The 22,586-nt window shown below is 55.1% G+C and overlaps 1 protein-coding gene across 1 annotated transcript; it reads right to left on the bottom strand.

The window, feature by feature from the left end:
* Window positions 1-2,562: 2,562 nt before the first annotated feature.
* LOC117438348 (SH3 and multiple ankyrin repeat domains protein 3-like) lies at window positions 2,563-22,068 on the bottom strand. Its single transcript, XM_034073894.1, has 2 exons — window positions 21,844-22,068; window positions 2,563-2,709 (listed from the first exon to the last, which is right to left on the bottom strand). Exons 1-2 carry the CDS (start codon window positions 22,066-22,068, stop codon window positions 2,563-2,565), a joined length of 372 nt encoding a protein of 123 aa, XP_033929785.1.
* Between the last annotated feature and the right edge of the window lie 518 nt (window positions 22,069-22,586).

The following is a 22,586-nucleotide window of genomic DNA, read 5'->3' as shown; positions in this document are numbered from 1 at the left end:
GAAGGGTTACAGGGTCATGTTGTGCCACACCAGGAATTGCTGTGAGGTTCCTTGGCCAACAGGCTCAGAAACCTTCAGGAGCTTTGTTTTCCACACTGGAAGTGCTTGTCCCTGGATGTTTGCCATTTGGCTGACCTAGAGCATGCTTTGATGGGACCCACACTTAGCCAATGACCCAGGCAGCCCAGTCAAGGCTGTTACATTCCCTGCCAAACCCTGTGTAATCAGACTGTACCAGCAGATCCCTGGGGCAACCACATCAAGCTTGACACCAGGAAACCCCCCCAGAATGAATCTGTGCAGCGGTGACCACAGTGACAACTGCTTTCTACCACTGACCGAGCCAGTGGCACTTGGCCTAGGGATGGTTTACAGTGCTGATCCTGGGCTGGAATACCATGTACAAACAAAACCGAGGCCCCCAGCTGCCTGCCACCTTGTCTGGTTATCTCCATCAAGCAGAATTACAAGTTCCTTAAAGAACAAAATTGGATTTGTTTGACTATCTTCCCTCAATGCATGAATTGTACTCTGAGATTTGCAGTTACTATGAACTTAATCCTCCATCAGCGTCTCATTAGTTCAGCTGGGACTGACACCACGTTATCTTTGGACTGCAGTTACTAAGATCATCCCACTTACTTTTCAATGCTGGCAAAAACACCAGCACACTCTCAGTCTATCACAGACTGCACTGGGCAGATGTTTTCTCACACAGCTTCTCCCTTTTCCAGTCATTCTAAGGTAAAAGCTGTCTTGCCCTTGATGTACAGACATCAGTTGGGCCTTGGCTGCCACTGTCAGGGTCTCTGTGCATCCCTGTGCAGCCATGAAGCATCCTCCGGTGGCTCCTCTTCATTCCCAGCCCCAGATTACTTTGCTCATGGACCAGGTTGATGCAGGGAGGACAACAGACACAAGAACTTCCAGGTCTCATTCCAAGGTGTGTGCACTGAATGTGCAAGATCAGTGATGGGGAGAACACACACGTGTTCTTGGCCTGCAAGCAAAGTAACTACCCCACTGAGGAGGACATAGTGATAGGCAGATAAACCCCAATAACATATTATGGGATACAGCCAATACCCCAAACACAGGGTGACTGGATCTCAGCAGATGGCAGGTAGACCCTTGGGCTGCACATTCCTTGCTCACAAACACACTGGGCTGCAGCTACTGTATCCATGATAAAGGAATGTGGAATCCTGCAGCTCTCCCTGGCTCACAGTAGCACCAGCATCTCACTCTCCAGGGAACTACTGCACATACCTGCTTTAAATGCCATTTCCTTGTCAATGTCCCCAAAGCCCTCACTGATGTGATTACCTTCATCTGCCGCCCTGAGGGCTCATCTATCACTGCTTCAGGACACCTCAGTGGTGTCAGCCCAGGATTCATGTCTTGTAAACTAGACTCTGGATTTGGTTTTCCACAGGATGCTCCAGTGCTCCACTGCCACTCTGAGCAAGTTATGAAGAACCAAATGACACACAGGCAAATACCTGTGTCAAGTCTGCATTCAGATGCGTGTGCTAAGACACCAAGTGTGGACACGATGCTGAGTTACACAAAACCAAAGCATTAAAGCCTGTATAAGGAACACTGAGGAATTTGCTACCTCAGAGGTTTATTTGCCAGCATTCCTAATGTTGTTCCAAATGTTTTTGTCGACATTAATGTTAGTTTGCTCAGAAATTGTGCTGCACTTTCTTCCCAAATTAGTCAGGATTAGGTGTAATAACAGCACTCACACTTGAATGTATAAGAGCTTGTGAAGCTTAAATGCGTAAAGCCTCCTAAAGAGACTTTGTGGGCAAAATATAGCACAAGATCCCTGAGTTTAGAAGTCCACGTGCGGATAAGAGGAGTCCCATTGCAGTCAGTGGAGATGTCCACAGTGACAGGCACTGGAGCCCAAGAAGGGCTGCAGGTCTCCGAAGGATAAACCCCTACCTGTGGTCACCTGGATCCTAGCCCAAGGCAAAGCCCATTGGTGGTTGTGAATACGGAGTGAGTTCAGTTAATGTCTGTTGTAGTCAATTGGAACAGAAATCAGAACAGGTCATCCCCTGTGATTTTCCCCTCTGTACCTATGAGTCTGGCTTTCCTTCTCCTGCCATCCCCCCTGGCAGCCACGGGCACTAGAAGGGAAGGAACTGTGACCACGAGGGCCAGGAAAGCAGGGATGCTGTTCCGGAGGCTGGGATGGAGGATGTGGAGCTCTGAGCAGTCACGAGCAACCAACACTCAGAGCATTTGCCTTGGCTTTCCCTCAGTGAGTTCTCCAGGAGTAAACACACACCCACATGGGATCCTGTGCTCCCAGCAATGGGGAAAAGGAGGGGGGAGGGAACAGTGGGCATTGATATCTGAGGTGCCTATAGCGACTACAGGGAGCAGAGCAGCCCTACATGCTTACATAAACATATATGTACATGAACATGTATGTCCATATGTAGATAGACATGCACTTTAAAGAGCAAAGCACACAGAAGGTGGGTACCTCCAAGTAGGGAACAGGAGTGTCTGGATTCAGGGGGTACTCCCCTCAGCAGGCGCTCCTCATCCAGAAAACTTCCCAGCCCGGCCATTGAAGGCTGGCTGGAAGAGCCCATAGTTGAGAACATCCTTCAGGCTGTGGTTCAATGTGCACAGGATGCGCTGCTTGGAAACCCACACGGGAACATCGGGATTCAACCGTAGACACTTCTGTGGACAGACACAGAGGGCGATTAGAGACCAGCATCACCAAGGGCCTCACGGCTCCTGCCAGGGACCTGTCACAGTAGGAACAAGGAGGAGGATAAATGGGACAGTCACCATCTCTTCCATATCAGTGAGCTACAGGAAGAGAAGAAAAGAAGGGTCAGGGAAGGATGAGCTCAGCGGTTCTCCCACCCCCTCAATGTGTTTTGTGGGGCTCAGGGAACACTCCATGTTGTAACATCCTGTTGAGAAGCATCAAAGAATATTTTATGGCCTAATAACAGTAAAATAGCAAAACTTCACTTAAAAACCCCCAGTGGGTGTAAAGGTCTTTTTGCCTTCTCCACCGTGGAGCTCAGAGGTGTGCAGACAACACAGGGATGAGCAGCAGCATCGTGAGCCCTGACAGGAGCTGAAGGCATCCACTGAGGTCTTTCCCATTGGAAGGAATGGAGAAGGTCCTTCTGCCTCCTGCATGGGAAGTCACCATTCCCCACCTGACTCTGTGACCACAGCAGGTTTCCCAGCACCGTAACCAGTTTTCCCTTCCTCCCGAGGATCCAATACCCACATCCCATCACCTCCATGCTGTGCTTCCCACTGTGCTCCAGGCTGGCTGCAGGGCTGGAGCTGTTAGATCCTGCCCTGGCAGAGCCACCAGCCCCACATTGGTGCTGGAGGGGCAGGAAACGCCATAGACCCACATCCTGTCCCCATGGCAGGCACCCATCCCCTCCCGGCTTCCTGGGTCCTGTTCCCCTCATCAGAGCTGGGCACTGGCAGCCCCACAGCAGCACGGGGCTGATCCTGCCCAGCCCCACGCTGCAGGTGCTGCACCTGGTGCTGGTCCCAGTCCATCAGGAAATGAGCTGAGCTGGGGCAGTGCCGGGCACCGGCCACCACTGCAGTCAGAGCCCAGCCCCAGGACAGCCATTTGCAGTGCGAGAAGCTTCCAACCCAATGCCCTGACACTCAACCAATACTGACTTAAAGCGACCCCAATTGCCTTGTTCCATCCCAAACCTGCAGGCAGAGGGGAGGTCTCTGCCCCCTCCTTTGGCACACAGCATGGCACAGCATAGCATGGCATGGCATGGCACAGCATGGCATGGCACAGCATAGCATGGCACAGCATGGTACCCCCACCCACAGAGCCCACCCTGACCTGGGGCAGGTCCCAGAGCCAGGTGGGGTGGATACACCACTCAGAATGAGTGTTCGCCCTGGTTTGCAGTTACATGGGGTAATTTCTCCTGTCCCATTGCAAGCTCTGAGCACAGCAGAGGAACTCCTGACAGCAATGGTCCCAGCTCCTCCACTTTTACAGCCTGGATTCCTGCTTCCTGAAGGAAGAACCAGCATAGAGCTCCAGATTCAACCCTCAGCAGTGCGCAGGGTGACAGACAAGATCTATTCAATATTCAATCTATTCAAGTGCAATAATGGACAATAAAGAACTGACATTCAACAACCCCTTAAGAGCAAAAAAAGCCCCAAATTCTTCATCAGGGAGCACACGAATGAGAAAGAGTTGAAAGGAAATTAAAGAGGAGCAGCTGAAAAGGGTAATGAATGTGCTCGCAGGCAGCAGGGAGCACATTTCGTAACATCACAATGGGAGGCTCTGGGCAGATGTATGGCACAAATGAACAAACAGCCTCTGAGATGCCCCCACAGAAAGATGAAGCAGCCAAACCAATTGGAGCCTTTATCACACGATGTCCTTTGGAGCTCCTGTGGAATGGGAACAGCATCGAGAACAATCCTGCACAACACATGGGGAATCACAGAGACTACAGAGTCAGCACCACTGACACCCACAGGGGGAGGGTGGATGGGGGGTGAGGACAAGCAGGAGAGGCAGGAGGGGCACCAGGGAGGAGCCCTGGGGGTAGGAATGGGTCCTTGTTGTTCACCATCCATCGATGCCAAGGCAAAGGGGCCACAGACAAGGAATGAGGGAATAAAGGTGCCCCTTAGGTGCAAGAGCACACTGGGTGTGAGCACACAACTGCAAGTGGTGCCCATCGCCTGCAGCCAGTGCAAACCCTCCCAGGAGCAGAGGCAAGGCAGGAGATGCTGGTACCCAGGAGCAGAGCACAGGCAGGAGATGCTGGTACCCAGGAGCAGAGCACAGGCAGGAGATGCTGGTTACCCAGGAGCAGAGCACAGGCAGGAGATGCTGGTACCCAGGAGCAGAGCACAGGCAGGAGATGCTGGTACCCAGGAGCAGCTCCATGGGTCAGGCACAGAACCTGTGCTCCATCTCCGGAACACAGGAATGCAACAGGAGCTGTAACACACACCCCCACACTCCAAAGGTGCTTGTGTTCTGTGGAGTCACCCTCACTGAAACCTGTGACCACCAGAACACACTGGCCTGCTCGCAGCACACACGTGCATGGGCAGAGTGCCTGCACCAAGGTCCCTGCTGCCATCAAGGCTAGGAACAAAGGATGCGCTCCTCTGAATCCCTCACAAACAGAGTAAGCAGAGGTGAAGGTCAAGCAGGGAGGTTTCCTGACATGGAGCTCGGCAGCAGCATCCCATGGGGACCATGCAGGGATGCAGCAAGGGCTGCTGTGACACTGCGTGAGGCTGGCAGCACATCCAGATCCTCCCCATCCCGGCAGGGCTGGAGCTCCTGCCGCAGGAAACAACAGAAACAGGAAAGGGGTAAAGGGAAAGAAGACAAAGGTGAGCACAGGACAAACCCACACGAGGAGTGTGCCAGAGGAGCAGGAAGGGCTGCAGCACTGAGCCAGGCACCTGCACTGGGCACCAGGTTATAGGGACAAAGGTACAGGGACAGGCACTGTGTGTGAAACAGGCCCATAGAACTTGTTCACCTTTCCCTGGGATCCTGTTGGGTCTCCTCCAATTACAAACATTTGTTCTCAGTTACTTGTTAAAAGCTCAGCCCCTCCAGCACCGGTTCCAGCAGTGAATGCTATGGATGGGGGCAGACACCTCTGGTCCCCTGCAGCATGGAAATTCCACAGCATCACAGAATCCCAAACTGGTTTGGGTTGGAAAGAGACCTTAAAGCTCCTCCAGCTCCAACCCCTGCCACAGGCAGGGACCCCTTCCACTGGAGCAGCTGCTCCAAGCCCCTGTGTCCAACCTGGCCTTGAGCACTGCCAGGGATGGGGCAGCCACAGCTTCTCTGGGCACCCTGTGCCAGCGCCTCAGGACCCTCACAGGGAACAGCTTCTGCCTCAGAGCTCAGCTCAGTCTCCCCTCTCTTGGGCAGGTTCAAGCCATTCCCCTTGGCCTGTCCCTACATCCCTTGTCCCAAGCCCCTCTCCAGCTTTTCCTGCAGCCCCTTTAGGCACTGGAGCTGCTCTCAGGTCTCCCCTTCAGGAGCCTTCTCTTGTCCAGGCTGCCCCAGCCCAGCTCTCTCACCTGGCTCCAGAGCAGAGCTCCAGCAGGTCCCCAGTGCTCCCATGCTGCTGGGAGAAGGGATCAGAGCCAAGGGCCAGCCCTGACCGGGAACCACCTGGAGCAGGAGCACTCCCAGCCCCAGCCCCTCACACTCTGCAGGCAGGGGCTGGGGGGGCAGCAGCAGCAGTCCCCACACACAGGGACCATGGGATGGGTTTGAACATCCCTGTTGTGACTTCATGCCCATGGCCCAGGGCTCTGCAGGCCAGGGCATGGCAACCACTGCTCTGTGTTTGAATGGAGGTTTCTGTGCGCTGGGTGTTGGCAAGAGGCAACCCGGATCTGGCTCAGCCAGCACTGTGTGTGCTAGCAACACAACAGGGATTTGTGGGCTCAGATCAGCTCCTGAGGTGCTCAGTGCCATACTGCGAGGTCTGCCTCCACCAGAAGGAAACAAGATAAGGAGCAGAGGAGGTTTCTCGGCATGCAGCAGGAAGGCACCGACGCACAAACCCCTCTTGCACTTACATGCTGCAGATAACCACGTATGTGGCTCCATGGGTTTTCCAGCTGCTCCTGAGCCAGCATGAAGGGGATGGCTGCATCACCCCCAGCATCCGCTGCCCAGACAAGACACCATCCAGCTACTGCTGCTCAAACAACAGGTCCAAGAGCCTGTAGTACAGCCCTCGAGCAGCGCTGGCAGTGACAAGCATCCTATCCTCCAGTCACCCCAGCCAGTGCTTCCAAAGGAGCAGCTGCCTCTGATCCAAACACAGCTTGAAATGAATGTTTAAAGAGACCAGAGTCCTGATTACTCTTGAGTGGTTCAGGCCAACCCTCCCTCTCACCCACAGCTACAACAGCTTTACTACTGGCCACCTGCAAGGATGGGGCTGCTGAGGAGCACAGTCACCAGCCAGCTCCATCCAGCTGCTGAGCTCCCCATACACATCCAAAGGTGTTGGACCTATAAATCAAGCTGACCTCACGAAGAGCCCAAGACAGGTTAAAGAGATTGCTGTTACCTTCAGAGACCTGGGAATGATTCCTGTTTGGCTCATTGCAACACCACAACACAAGCTACATGTCTAAACCCATGCTCACTTGGAAAGTGAGGGCCTGGAACGCTTTAACTCTATCTAGGACTGAAAAACCTGCCACAAAGAGCAAAGGTTCTTCTGGAAGGATGGAGCAAGATCTTCTGTTCATCCAGCATAAAGACAGACATGCAGTTGGATGGACAGGTCCTAATAAACACATGCAAAAGAGGTACAGAACTTCTCAGCATTAAAGAGCAAATGAGATCAAGTTTGAGCAGAGAATGGAGGAAACCAGCAAGAGCAAACTGCAGCTGCCTGAATAGCACATACTCAACAGGGCCCTGGTCCAGCAATTCAAAGCCAAGAGGGTCCGAATCCGATCGTATGTATCAGAAGCATCACTGCCTCACCAGGTCCAAACTGTGACTCCCATGTTGAACTCAAGTACTTGAATTAGGCCCCACTTTGCTGACAAGCACTCAGCTTGAGTGTAAAACATTCCATGATGGAAACCACACTCCCTCCTTGGATAAGGTAATAAGCGAACACCCATCCTCAATGAAACAAGGTTTGTCTGAGTCCTCATTCCATTTCCCTTGTTTAAACTTCTGATACAATCATTATATCTTGTTTCTCTGTGATGCTCAGAGCTCCTCAGTGCTCAGTTTCTGGCCACAAGAGTAGCTCCATTTAACACTGTCACTGCTCAGTCTTTTTGAGGGCAAGAAGAGGCTGATGCTCATAAAGCATTTCACCAGATCTCAAATGATTTCTGTTGCTCTTTCAGCACCCTCTTTAATCCCAAACACACTTTAGAGAGCGCAGGAGCAGAGCCAGAGGCAATATTCCAGTATCTGTCTCCCAGCTGTCAGAGACAGACATAAAATACAGTCCTCACCTCACCCCCATCCACCTGCTTCCATCTCCATGCACCACAGCAGTGCTGTCACTACTGTGGGTCCAGTTGACTTTGACCTCTCCACTCCTTTCAGACAGCCAAATCCCATGTCCTCCCCAGGACCCCGCTCCCTGGTTTCTAGATGTGCCATTGGTCCTTAGCTACTGGCCAAACTCGACCTCTGCATCAATTAAAAGACAGTCTGTTTTTCATGGGCTCAGGTCTAACTTGCTTCACATGCCTAAGGAGAGGAGATGAGGATGGAGCCTTTCAAAACCCAAAAGCAAAACCAATCGAAACAGGAGCAGGGGGGAAGGGAACTGCAGGAAGTGCCCTCCTGAGCCACTGTGGCCACTGCTGGGGATGATACTGGGTCACACAGACTCTGCTTTAGTCCAGTGGGGCTTTGTCTTGCTCTTCATGGCAGCTTGCTGACCTCTTCATCCAAACCTTCACTACTGCTTTAATTACAGCCAAATTCATTCACACAGGTAATAGATTTACTCCTGCCTCTGTACTTTTATACTTAGCATATTGCAAGCCAGTTATTTCTAACAGGTTCTAGCAACCTGATCCATAAAGATCAGGATCAATCCATAAGACCTTTATGGGTCAGGTTGTTAATGAAAGAACTCAGGACTTAATGTTAGCTTAGGTCCTTATGGATCTTCATGATCTTATCACAGAATCCCAGACTGGTTTGTGTTGGAAAGCAGTCCCCAGTGCCTGCCATGGGCAGGGACACCTTCTGCTAGAGCAGAATCCAGCCTGGCTTTGAACACTGCAGCAGAACAAGAGGCTCTTGCACTCCCTGGCTAGAAAGAGATTTGTCCACTGGCTACTCCTACATGGCTTTTCTCTGCTCTTCTGCAAACACTGCTGCCATCCCAGCAAACACTGCTGCCATCCCAGCACACGCTGCTGCCATCCCAGCACACGCTGCTGCCATCCCAGCACACGCTGCTGCCATCCCAGCATGTCCCAGTTCCAGGCACTCGCTGCCTTCTCCTGTTACCCCTCCATGCTTCCTTCCACTCATTACATTCCACTCAATTCTGGAAAGCAATGGATATCTAAAAAGCAAAGTCCAAATTCACATCAATTGACCAGTACCAGGCAGGAGCAGGATGATTCTGTTGGGCTGCTGAATTACTCAATCGAGGCTTGAAGGATGCCAATGAGCTGTGAATGTCAGGCCACATTTGCAGTGGTCGCAGCAAACTAGAGGCCAGAGGCACTTCTGGGCTGGTTTATTGAAACTGGACCATCAGGAGAAGCTGACTTTTAACAGACTGACAGAAGGTTTCTTTCTAGTGAGAACCATCAAATCACTGGGGCATGGCAATAGCCTGGATGCCATGGTCTGGAGGCGCTGATTGATGGTGCTTTGTGACATCTGGTTTGCATGATTGGAATTAATCAGAACTGTCATGGATATGGCAGCATCACACCAGCTGAGGGCTGAGGAAATGTATAGTAACCATAGGAAATACTGTTCAAAGCATAGAGGAATGAGGGCAGAGAGCATCTGGGGTCATCAAACAGCAAAGATACTGAAAGAGAAGAAGGTAGCACTACTAAAGCTTGCACCCTCAATAAGCAGGTTGTTACACCATCGAGTGTACACTATTAAAGGCTATTCCACAACGTGCAACACGTTCCTAGACAGAGAGATGAGACTCAGCAAAAACTGATCCTGTTCTGTACACACATACTCAGCCAAAGAGAGGAACTACCCAAGTTGTGATGCCTGATACTGACTTGCACATGAGACAGCAAATCAGGAATGGATTTACCAGCAGTAAAATACCATTTACCAGCAATAAGGGGCTGGGGGAGGAGGAAGGGAGGAGAGAAAAAGGAATGTTATGGAAAAATCCACTTTGTCAGATCACAGAGGTGGGGAGTGACCCCCATCCAGCACCAGCTCAGCTTCACTTGGAGCACCAGTCCCCAGATCAACCTGTGCCTGACAACAAGCAGTAGCAGTGGGAAGAAACAGCATTAGGTTTAGCTCCTCACATGCCAGCAAGTGCAAACATGCAGCTCAGGCCTGGGCCAGGCCAACTCCAAGACAAAGCACCAGCACAGCTCCAGGTCTTGACCCCTTGGGAGACAGGACACGGCTGCTTCATCCCTCCACCAGCACATGTCTGGTACAAACAGGAGAGGTTCAAATGGGAGGATCCAAATGGGCTCCACAATGCTTAAAGCTCTGTGCAGTGAATGAAGTTGTTCTGCACAGTGAGTTGTGCTGAACCAGAGCCCAGATCCCACAGCAGCTTCTGAGCCTCAGGCTGAGCTGTGCCAGGTACCAACAGCTGCATAAGTGTCCTTACACCAGCAGTGCCTGGCACCGTGTGAAGCTCATAGAGAGAGCAGGTGAGGAGCAAAGACAGCAGCAGAAACATCCCTTCCACTGGCAGGGACAGCAAATCCGTGCTCTGACCTCCCTAGCAGCAAGTGACCTCCTTGCCCAGGATAACCAGGGTGACAAGGAAATGTCAATGTGATGAGTTATGCTGGGAAAACACTGATAGATCATGACATTGATTTGGCTCTTGGACCTGGAGCTGCACTGTAGAGGGAATACACCAAAGAAGGGCTCGGGTGAAGTCATTTAAGCCATGTACTCGTGTTAGGACTCTTCAATACTAGAGCAGTAGCAGGAAGAATGAAAGGGAGTCTGAAACAGTTCAGACCCATGAATTAACCTGGAGTGACCAACAGAAAGGGAGGTTAGGGACACAAACACCAAACACAACAGCTGTGTTCATAGATCACTGCAGTGCTGTGCAATTACAAATAATTAATGGCTATTAGTGAGAGTAAATCAGTGCTCCTGCACTCCCTTTTGTCTGCAATTAGCTGGGGAAAAGCTTCTGCTGCAATGTGACTTTAAGCAGGAAAACAGAAACAGGAACATTTGCTGGCTGGAACTTTGTGTTCATACAACATCTTCCAGACTGAAACTGGGATCACAAATGAGAACCTGCTATTGCCATAAACATGTACCAGCATCTCCACCGACTGCGTACCCAGGAGCAGGCTAATGCAAAGCTATAGGGCAAATGAGTGCCTCCCCAGTGCATGGCCAAGCTGTTACCTCCCCTTCCAGCCACCACCATGGGGTCACTCCTCACCCTGCAGGCATTGAGTGACCAAACCAAGTGAAATGAGGATGAGGATTCAACGAGGGGAAGGCTGAGGAGGGAACATTGCTCCGAGGCAAAGCCAGTGGTGGACACTGACCTGGGACCATGGAGTGTAACACCATCTAATGCCAAACCACAAACTGAGTGAATCCCAGCCTACTGTGGGTTGAAGGGACCTTAACGCTTCCAACCACTGCCACAGGCAGGGACCCCTTCCACTGGAGCAGCTGCTCCAAGCCCCTGTGTCCAACCTGGCCTTGAGCACTGCCAGGGATGGGGCAGCCACAGCTTCTCTGGGCACCCTGTGCCAGAGCCTCAGCACCCTCACAGGGAAGAGCTCTGCAAGTCCTTCCAAACACACCAACTAATGCAGAAGAAACCTCCTGACCCAGCATGAGACGGTTGTGCTGGGAGCTTGTTCCAGAGCAGTGCACACTGTGCAGCCCCATTCCTCCCCTTAAAGTCCTGTTCCTTTAACTTCCTGCACTGTGTTTGCTCCCTGCACAACCCTAATTGCTGTTGTTCCTCCAGCCCCGTGCAGATACTCACTTGCTGAGCTGTGTGATTCACAGGCTCTACCCACAGCATGAGGAGTGCTGGGACAACAGAAAACAACTTGAAGGCAGGGGTGGATGCTGAAGAGCACGGTGGGACCAGTGGGGAACGGAGCCTGCAGACAGCCCCTCTCTGCATGGTCACATCCTGCAGCGTGCAGGGACAGCCCTCCTGAGTCACCTCACCCGGAGCTGGTGCTTGAGGAGCAGCAGGCGCTGATGGATGGCACGGAGCTGTGAAACGTGGGCACCAAAGAGCTGCTCCAGTGCATGCTCAGGGAGGGTTAACCCCATTAACACAGGGCAATGGACTCGCTGGGGGGGAGCACAGCACCGAGGAGCTGGGGCTGAGCCCCACACAGGGAAGCGATTCCCCTTCTCTCTCCCATGAACATCATGTGCACACACCACGAGCAGGACCAGGGAATGGGTCCAACAGGAGACAGCCCCATAGCGCTCATCACTGCAGGCACATGCTCAGATGAGCCCAGTTATCCATTAGCAGATGGGATCAGTCGGAGCCGCTGCCACTGAGCCATTAGTGTGAAAGTGCATCAGGAATTGTTCAGACGTGACCTAGAAATCCAGGGACAATCCTGAGCTCCATGGAGGCACCACATGGGCACGGAGCAGCTCCGGCTGTGCTGGAGCACGTGGCAGACACCGAGGGCTCTGCTGAGGGGTCCGGCCAGGCTGGGTCCATGTGCTGTGGCCAAAGGGATGAGGTTCAGGAAGGCAAAGTGCTGTGTCCTGCACTGGGTCACACCAACCCCTGCAATGTTCCAGGACTGGGGAAGAGCAGCTGGAAACTGCTGATAGGAGAGGAGCTGATTGATGGAGCTGAACATGAGCAGCTCGTGCCCAGGCAGCCAGGAAGCCTCCAGCATCGTGGGCTGGATCAGCACCAGTGCGGCAGCAGGGCCAGGGCAGGGATTGTGCCCCTGTGCTGGGCACTGGGGAGGCTGCACCTGAATCCTGGGTTCAGTTCTGGGGCCCTCACTGCAAGAGAGACCTTGAGGTGCTGGATGGGGCCAGAGAAGGGAATGGAGCTGGAGCAGGGCCTGGAGCACAAGAGATGGGGAAGGGCTGAGGGAGCTGTGGGGTTCAGATGGAGAAGAGAAGGCTCAGGGGGACCTGATGGCTCCTCCAAGTGCCTGCAGGAGGATGGAGCCAGGAGGGGCTGGGCTCTGCTCGCAAGGAACAAGGGATGGGACAAGAGGAACCGGCCTCAAGCTGCACCAGGAACTGGGCATTTTGCTTCCACCCTACAGAGCTGTGACAGCTTCCGCAGACAGAGCTGCTCCTCCCTCAGCTGTGCTTCCCCCCCTGGCATCACATTCCTGGTGGGAACGGAGCTGAAGGGGGTTCGGGGGGTCCCTCTGCAGCTCAGGTCACTTCACTGCAAATTCCTGCTAATTTAGGGGGTTTTGTCACTGAGCATCTCTGGTTTGGGGAATGCTGACGGATGTCAGGGGTTTACTTCCATGTGGGCATCTCCACCACATCGGGTGCTGTGTCATGGCACTGCCAGCACAGGGACACCAGCTGGAAACAGCAGGAAACCCCCTTGGGGCTGACCCACAGGAACCATACATTAAAACCGGAGCTGATCTCAGAGTTTTCCACCAACCCAGATTATAATAAAGATCCTCTGGCCTGGAGAGAGCTGTAACATAGAGCCCCTCACACCATGGCCAGGCTTCCTTACCAGTAAGTGTGAATTATGGCTCAATTATGCTTACTTTGCCCTCTAAGCACAGACAAGGAAGGGGAGGGAAGGGGGCTGCCCCTGTGGCTTCTTTCCAAACCAAGATGCATGGCACCGGTCTGTGCCTGCTCCCGATGCCTCCTCACAGCACTGAGGGTCTGTGAGATCCTTCCTGTGCTGCTCCAAACAGAACTCCAGCTCCTGCCATGGATCACTGTTGAACCCTTGAGCTACAGAGCCCTGGAATCTACTGCAACCACTATGGGGACAGAGTGCAGAACAAGGGGAGAAATGCCCATCTCGACAACACATGTCAACGATGTCCCTGTACCCTGATATAGAGAGCAAGTTTTACATAGTGACTTAGCTTTAAAATTCATGGAATCCCAGCCTGGTTTGGGTTGAAGGGACCTCAAAGCTCCTCCAGCTCCAACCCCTGCCACGGGCAGGGACCCCTTCCACTGGAGCAGCTGCAGAGCACAAGGGATGTCGCATGGCACAAGGGATGTCACACAGCACTCAGCAGCTGAACATCCCAGTCCCAAACCCATCAGCTTCAGGCACAGCTCCAGCACAGTGACCTGAAGCTAAAGCCTCCACGCAGGATAAAGCAAAGTGGATTGATTTCAGTCAGGGCAATCACCAGTTTTAACCATGATAAATCCCTGGCAGAGGATCTGGATATGAATAATGGAGCTGATGCTGTTTTGCAGCATGGTCCTTAGCAGTTTTCCTAAAGAAAGGCTGAGCCGGATCAATTCCTTACCGCTACTTTAGATTAATCTGCAATGAATTAGAGACTTTACAACCAAAAGTGATTTTTCCTGAGTACATCCCCTGCAACTCTGTGCATTGTGCATCTATCTGAGCGGTTATAATCGAACACACAGGATAAAATGTAAGATAATCATAATCCAAATTCCAGTTTTTAGCTCCACCCAATTGTAGAAAGGAGCCAGTAGCAGATTCCTCACTTCACAAGTGGATGAGCAGCTTTTGACTTGATTTAACTGAGCATGGACTGAGATAAAACTTGGCACTAAATTATGTTCATTTATCGTGTTAAGATGTTTCTCAGTACTAATAAATTAAATACAAGTACTGAAACTGCCTGTGCTGGGCTACAGGAAACGTGTAAGCAGCAAAAACAACTCCTGCGCCTACAGGCAAGCATAGAAAGGGACAGGACAAGGAGAATGGCTTTAACCTGCCAGAGGGGAAACTGAGGTGAGCTCTGGAGCAGAAGCTCTTCCCTGTGAGCTCTAAGGTCCCTTCCAACCCAAACAATTCCATGGTCCTATGAAGCACACTGATGGGACATGCTCCCTGGATGTGGTAGTGCTGCCCCTAACCCCAACCTCTTCACCCTGGTTAAGCCACACTAGATAAGACACAGCACTTTGTTACACTGAGAATCCCAGTCCACTCTCCCACGGATCCTGTCTGGATGCTGACAGAGCTCCAGCATCTGCATCAGAGAAACAGGCACAGAAAGAGCTACAAAGAGACTTTAAAATGGGCCACATTGAGACACACACAGAAGTGAGCATGGGGCTGCTCAGTGAATGAGGACACAAAACAAAGAGGAGCAGCTGCCTCATTCATGGGTAATCTGTTCGGAAAGAGGCCACTTCCTATGGAACAACAATGCACGGCTGGTAAGCAGAAAGCATCTCCGAGTGTGTGCACAAGCGCTTTGATTCTGCTCTGAAGGGCTGAGACATCCAATACAGCAACTGACAGCCAGAGATCGTTACAGCAGCAGAAAGCAGCTGCTGTGGCCATGGATCACACTGCAGCACAGCTTTAGGCCATTGCAGGGGTCAGCTCCTCACCTCCAGACCTCCCCTCTGCAGCACTGGAGTTCTCGGGGTTTATTGTGCCTGGGAGCAGGGGATGGAGCCAGGGCAGTGGCCACACTCCTGCTCCTTGGGAGCTGCAGCACAGACCCTGCTCTCATCCTGCTCCTGCACAGCAAAGCACCAGGTGCTCAGGATGGTTCCTGCCTCTTCCTCCTTCCCACACAGCCATAGACACTGGGATGTGGCATAGAACCACAGCCTGGTTTGGGTTGGAAGGGACCTTAAATCCCATCCAGCTCCAACCTCTGCCACGGGCAGGGACCCCTTCCACAGGGAACAGCTTCTGCCTCAGAGCTCAGCTCAGTCTCCCCTCTCTTGGGCAGGTTCAAGCCATTCCCCTTGGCCTGTCCCTACATCCCTTGTCCCAAGCCCCTCTCCAGCTTTCCTGCAGCCCCTTTAGGCACTGGAGCTGCTCTCAGCTCTCCCCTTCTCTTGTCCAGGCTACCCCAGCCCAGCTCTCTCAGCCTGGCTCCAGAGCTGCTCCAGCCCTCGCAGCAGCTCCATGGCCTCCTCTGGCCTCGCTCCATCAGCTCCAGGTCCCTCCTGTGCTGTTGCCCTGGAGCTGGATCAGGGCTCCAGTGGGAAAAGGCAAAGTCTTTCCATTCCTCACATTTCAAATTACCTCAGAGGATGTAAAATGCAGGAACATGATTTGAGCTTTTTACTTCTGCTTTGTGAGCGCAGATCAGGACCTAAGTAGAGCACCGTGTGGGAGGGTGCATCTATTTAAGCAGCGGGCACCATTCATGCTGCCAGGCTCACAACACATCCCTCATGCCAGGCGGTGCCCACAGCTGGAATAGAATGGGACAACACCTCCCTGAGCCCCCTGATGCACCCACAGCACCAGTGCTGGCTCCTGGGGGCAGGAATGGGCATCGCTGGCTCTCAGACTCAGGCTGCTCCCCACAGGAGCTGCTGCAGGTTAAAGCTAATGGGGGAAAACGTTGTTTTAACCTAGAGCAGTTCCTCGCTCTCCCTAACCCTAATGCTGTTTGAACGCTGAAGAAGAGCAGTTGCCAGCACACCATAAAGGAGAAGCCCCTGGAAACCTGCAGGATCCAGTCCCATCCGCTGCTCCTCGCTGCCCCTCTGGCTCTGGCTGCTCTATTTCCCCAGGCTCAGCCGCTGGCAGGAGCAGCTTTCCAAGCACCACTCTCAGCAGGAGCTCTTCTCTCTCTACCTATGCATTTTTATGGGATCGCTGCGATTCCTTGGGATGCGTTTTCCCAGCTTCCCATGCAAAAGTAAACCCTAAACCTGCACCTCATGCCCTGCAATCCCAGCCACGGTGGGAAGAGGCCATGGGGCAGGCACTGCTGCCCACGGGAGGCTGCAGGACATGGGGATACACCCCACGTTTGGTCAGACACCTGCGGGAAGGCAGTGCAGGCACACAGGGGACTCCAGTGAGCACTGGAACACTGCCGAGCTCCCCCAGTGTCATTCCTGCATCACCACCTTCTCCTGTACCGAGCCCCAAACGAGGGGGATCCCACTTCCCAATGCTCCCACTGAAAGGCTGTGGGGACTGGTCTCAGCTGCGGTTGGATGCTGCAGACCCACAGTCCATCCCTGCTTCAGAGGCACAAAGCTCAGCCTCAGCTGCTGCTGCCTCCTTAAAACCCAGGCTGTCAGCTCCCAAGTCCTGTGGGTGTTTGGGATAATTTTAGCCGGATGTCCACCACCCCCTCCATGGGGTGATGCACAGCCCAGCACCGAGCTCCTCCTGAGGGATCTGCAGCCAGAGCGGGCAGGAGGGACAGGGGAGCTCCACCAGCATTAGGGAGCATCCCCAGGGCCTTGCACATCAGCATCCTCTGCCCAGGCTTACACAGCTTCCCCATGCACTGGCCAGCACCAGTGCACACAGGGTAGAGCTAAGGGAGGAGTCACAGCATAGAACCACAGATTGATTTGTGTTGGAAGGCAGCTTAAAGCTCCTCCAGCTCCAGCTCCTGCCACGGGCAGGGACCCCTTCCACTGGAGCAGCTGCTCCAAGCCCCTGTGTCCAACCTGGCCTTGAGCACTGCAGCAGAACAAGAGACTCTGGCACTCACTGGCTGGGAGGAGACACATCCACATCCACTGGCGATTCCTACATGGCTGCTCCCTGCTTTCTGTTAGGGAAACAGTCCAGAAGGTAGCACAGACGGGGCCGTTTACAGGACACACACACAGGACACACACACCAGCCCTGCTCTGCAAACCACAGTCAGAGCCAGTGTCCCTCTGCAGCACCCAGAGCCACACCACAGGTGCCTCAGCTCCCTCCCCACTCACCAGCAGTAGAGCTCACAGGATGCTCTGCAACCACTCACCCAAGGGAATGACACCATCCCATATCATCCTTCCTTTCCACCAGTCCTGGCTGAGCAGCTCAGGAAACCTTTGCCTGGTTTTGGAATATGAAGTTACTCCTTCCTTCCCTTGGCTTCAGAGGGGATCAATGCTTCATGCTCTGGTTTTCAGGCTCTTTCCTTTGCATGAAGGAGATAACATCCAGAACATGAACCTGAACTGAGGAGGTGTCTGAGAACAGGACTGAGGGCAGAGACCTCTGCAGCTACAGGAGGGAATGAGCAGCTCCATCCCTGGCCTTGGTGAGACCTCACCAGCCTTTCACCAGCAGAGCTCCATCAGTCCCACTGTCCATGTCACTCGTTCCTTGGGAGCAGAGCCCAGCCCCTCCTGGCTCCATCCTCCTGCAGGCACTTGGAGGAGCCATCAGGTCCCCCCTGAGCCTTCTCTTCTCCATCTGAACCCCCAGGTCCCTCAGCCCTTCCCATCACACTTGTGTTCGTTCAAGCTCCTGTCTCCGGTCGGGTTTGGGTTTTCAGATCTCTCAGGTTTCCCACAAATCCCGCAGTTGTCTCCAAGCCTTTTCACCCCCAGCACTGTGTTTATTCAGCTGAAAGCCTTGGGATTCTCCGCTAGTGGTTCCCATTGTTCTGGGCAATCCCCACCCAGGCTGTGACCTCCTCTCTGAAAGGCAGAGACATCACTGCTGATGTCCTCATGATGGGTCAGCACTTTCAGGCTGAATCTGAGAACAGAGACATCCTCCAGCCTCCAAACAGCCTGAGATGGGACCTGTGGTGGGGGAGAAACAGGACCCGTCTCCTTTCTCCTGCTCCATACATGGGATGCAGAGAGGCAGGCGGAGGTGGGATGGAAGCTTGGGCCCTCCTGCAGCGCAGAAACAGGAGGGATGTGCTGGAATGGGAACGCAGCACATCCGGATTTCCAAAAGGAGCCTCTTCCTTGCAGTGCAGAAGTAGCTGGTGCCATTCCCTGCTGTGCATTCCATACTCTGCTACAAGAGGGGATAGACCCGCAGGGTCTGGACCAGCAGAGCTTGCACATGGCCCTTCCTTCTGAGGGGCAGGGTTGTCCCCAGGTCACAGCAGGTGACGGGTGCTCCAGTGCTCCCATCACCAGGCAGGCATCTGACAGGTGCCATCAGCATCCTGCTCCTTCTTCCTGCCCGCAGAGGGCTTCCTTCACCTTCCTCAGCCCACCTGAGTCCTGCTGTGCACCTGTGGGATCCTTCCTGGGGCACAGGCACTGCTCCTGGCCTGGAGCAGAGCCCCCAGAGCAGCCAAAGCATCTGCATTCCTGCTGCAGGGCCACAGGAGCCAGGCAAGGAGAGCAGCAGGGCAGGGAAGGGCCTGCAGGAGGGGAACACACATGGCTCTGGAAGCCCAGAACACAGCAAACATCCTGCACATCCCAGAGTGCCTCATGGAGCCAATGGGGTCGTGGCAAGAACAGCAGTGGCAGATGGAACAGGCTCAGTTCCTCATTTCCTCCTGTCCCTTTGCACAGTGCTCAGATAGGGACCCTCAGGACACCAGGAATGAGCACTGAGAGTCCCCAGATCAGAGCTGGTGTACAGGGAGGATGCAGAAGCCAGGGAAGCTCAGGGCCTGTCACAGGACACAGCTCTTATGGATGCACTGTTAAGCCAGCTGCATTTTCCTGCTTCCCTGTAAGCGAAGGTACCTCAGCTAACACAGCAAACCAGGCAGCTTCTATTTGGAGAGTCAGCCCCCGCCTGAGCCATGGATGCAGCTGAACCATGAATGCAGCTGAGCTATGAATGCACCTGAGCCATGAATGCACCTGAGCCATGGATGCACCTGAGCCATGGATGCACCTGAGCCATGAATACACCTGAGCCATGAATGCACCTGAGCCATGGATGCACCTGAGCCATGGATGCACCTGAGCCATGGATGCACCTGAGCCATGAATACACCTGAGCCATGAATGCAGCTGAGCCATGAATGCACCTGAGCCATGAATGCACCTGAGCCATGAATGCACCTGAGCCATGGATGCAGCAGCACTGTCTCGGTCTGCAGGAGGGGATGCCCTGACCCCAGCCTGAGCACAGCTGGCTCTGGGTGCTGGTGGCAGCATGGGGACACATGGGGCACAGCACAGGGTGTCCGGGTCCCCTCCCCTGTGGGGCTGCAGACGTCTGGCAGAACACCCACTGCACCATCCTGCACAGCCCAGGAGCTCCTGCTCCTCACCCTGCAGCACCAGAGCCAGATCCCCCTGAGCTGGGCAGGATACTGGTGCTGGGCAGGATGCTGGTGCTGGGCAGGATGCTGGTGCTGGGCAGGGTGCACTGTGCTGCTCTGCACTGCACTATGGCCCCAGTGCTCCCCACTGCACCCTGTCAGCCCCCAGCGTGCTGCCTGCCCCCACACTGACTATCCCATGGGAGCAACACCCACAGCCCCTGGCAGCCCATGGGTCCACCCCTTCCTGGCTCCCAATTCAGGGGTTGCACCAGAGACATTTCCACCCTCCAGCTCTCTGATAAGCATCTGCTCCAGGTGCAAGGGAGGTCTGAGAGGGGAATTCCTGCTGTGTCCAGTGCAAGGATGCCCAGCTCTGCAGGAGCTGCCCCATCCCTTCCCCTGCCTCAGGCTGAGCTGTTTCCCTGCCTGCGGGTTGCAGCGGGGGCTGTGTAAGAAGAAGGGGTTACAAGGCAGCATCACAGAGCTCCAGCATCGCTGCTCCCTCCCGTGCCCACGCACACTGCCAGAACAAAGGAGGGCAGGGAGCTGCGGAGCAGGGCCCAAGGAACAGCAGAGCAGAGAGGTGGATACCATGGCAATGTGCAGAGCAGGGGCCCGGGCTGTGGACCCTGCTGTGCTGCAGCGCACAGGGTGAGGCTGGAGCAGGACCAGATCTGGAGCTGAGTGAGCACAGGGGGCATGAGGAGGAGCTGATGTGAAGGGAAAGAGACTCAGCCCTTGCCCACGACCCCAGCAAGGGCTGGGGCAGGAGGAGCAGGGACAGAGCCCTCCCTGCAGCACAAGGTCAGTGCTCGCTAGAGCAGAGCCTGAGTCCAGTTCTTCGACAGCAAAGGCAATGCTGCCGCTGCCCTGTGCTTGGCAGCCAAGCCTGCAGAGCAGTGCTGGGAGCACGCCAGCACCCCAGCGTGCCTGCTGCCTATCCAGCAGCACTGCAACCATGCCAGGCTCCAGCACAGCTCTGTCCCCATCCAAGAGGGGAGTTCTTACTTCCCTTCATCCCCTCCACACCCAGCAATGCTCTGCTCACCCCATGTCTGTTTCATCTCCTGCACCCCATCTCCTGCCCACAGTGACTTGTCCCGGAGCACAGGCTCCTTTCAGCCTACCCATCACTGAAGCCTGCTCCCAGCACCCCACCTCTAATGAACGCTCTTCTTCATGAGGGCCACAGTTACCACGACCCTTCAGGAAACTTCTTCCCAGCACTGACCAGTTTCCAACCACTCACACCCAGTGCCCCAGGTAACACCCAGCACTGCCCCTGTCTGCAACAGCCACCCTACAGCCGCTGTGGGTCACTGTGCCTTGATGGACACCCACCATGCTGGGGTCAACAATCATCATGTCACCCTCTGCCCCTCCATGTCACCCTTTGCCCCGTGGCACAACCACCCTATTCAACACTGCACAGTGCCCATGTCCCCCATGTAACACGCAGCTGCCGCCCCCCTGCCCGGTCCGTCTGCAGGCAAGCGGCTGTCAGCTCCTGCAGCCTGGCTCAGCCGGTGCCGGTGCCGTGCTGGAGCAGTGCTGGTACCGGCACCGTGCCCGTGCTGGATGCACCGGAGCTGCTCCCCCGGCCAGCCCCGCTGTGCCGCGCTCAGCACAGCCGGTCCCGGGCTGCGGCTGCACCGGGAGCCCCGGAGCGCTCCAGCCGCGCTGTGCCCCGGAAAGCAGCGCTGCAGCGGGGCTGCACCCGCGTCCGTGCCTGCGGGTTCTGCGGGGAGAAGGGGAGCGGGGGACAGCGGGGCAATGGGGAGCGGGGGGACAGCGGGGCAATGGGAGCTGGGGCAGCAGGCACCGGGGAGCCAGGCAATGGGGAGTCAGGCAGCGGGGAGTCAGGCAATGGGGAGCGGGGCACGGGGAGAGGGGCAATGGGAACGGGGGCACCGGAGCCGTCCTGCGGGGCCCGCGGCCGTGCAAAGTTCTCCGGTGGCGCCGGGGCCGCGCAGGGAGCGGGGCCGGTGCACAACTCACCGTCTGCTGCAGGTCGGGGATGCCGATGCGGACGACGATGGCGCCGGGTGCGGGCTCCTCCATGCGCGCCGCTGCCGCCAGCGTTGGGGAGCGGGGCCCGGTGGGGGTCCTGGCCGGGTCGAGCCGCGTGTCCTCCCGCAGGCCGGGGCCCGGCTCTCCGGAGCGGGGCTCTGGCGGCGGTGACTCGGGGCTCTCATGCTTGCTGCCGGCCGGGCTCAGAGGCATGCTCCGTGCGGGGCGGCCCGAGCGGCTCCGGCACCGCGGCCGCGCTCACTGCCTGCCCGGGGGCCTGCGGGTGGGACAGGCGGTCAGCGAGGGGACCATCACTGCGGGCGGACACCCCCCCACGGACCCCGCAGAGCACTGAGCGATGCACCCCGGGCACCCCCCACGGACCTTTACAGAGCCCCGAGGGGCACACGGACATCCCCATCTCGGGGCCCTCCCCCAGAAACCCCCATGCAGGATCCCATAGAGGCACACCCCTGGGCTCCCCATCCCACACATCCCCAGGGATCCTTGTGTGATCATCCCAACCGCACATGGGAAATCCCGTGCCAGGGACAGACATCACCAAGCAGCCCCCACCATACACATTCCCACATGTGCCCTCCTTCCCCCACAAGGTAATGCCGTTGCATCCCCTTCCCAACCCCCCCTGCACTGAGTCCCATCAGCCACTCAGCAGGGACCCTTCCTCATCCTCACAGCAGAGCATAGACCTGCTCCCGCTGAGCCCACCC

The sequence above is a fragment of the Melopsittacus undulatus genome, unplaced genomic scaffold (genome assembly GCF_012275295.1).
Source record: "Melopsittacus undulatus isolate bMelUnd1 unplaced genomic scaffold, bMelUnd1.mat.Z mat_scaffold_151_arrow_ctg1, whole genome shotgun sequence".
NCBI classification, from domain to species: Eukaryota; Metazoa; Chordata; class Aves; order Psittaciformes; family Psittaculidae; genus Melopsittacus; species Melopsittacus undulatus.
This window is presented reverse-complemented; position numbering and strand designations above follow the sequence as displayed.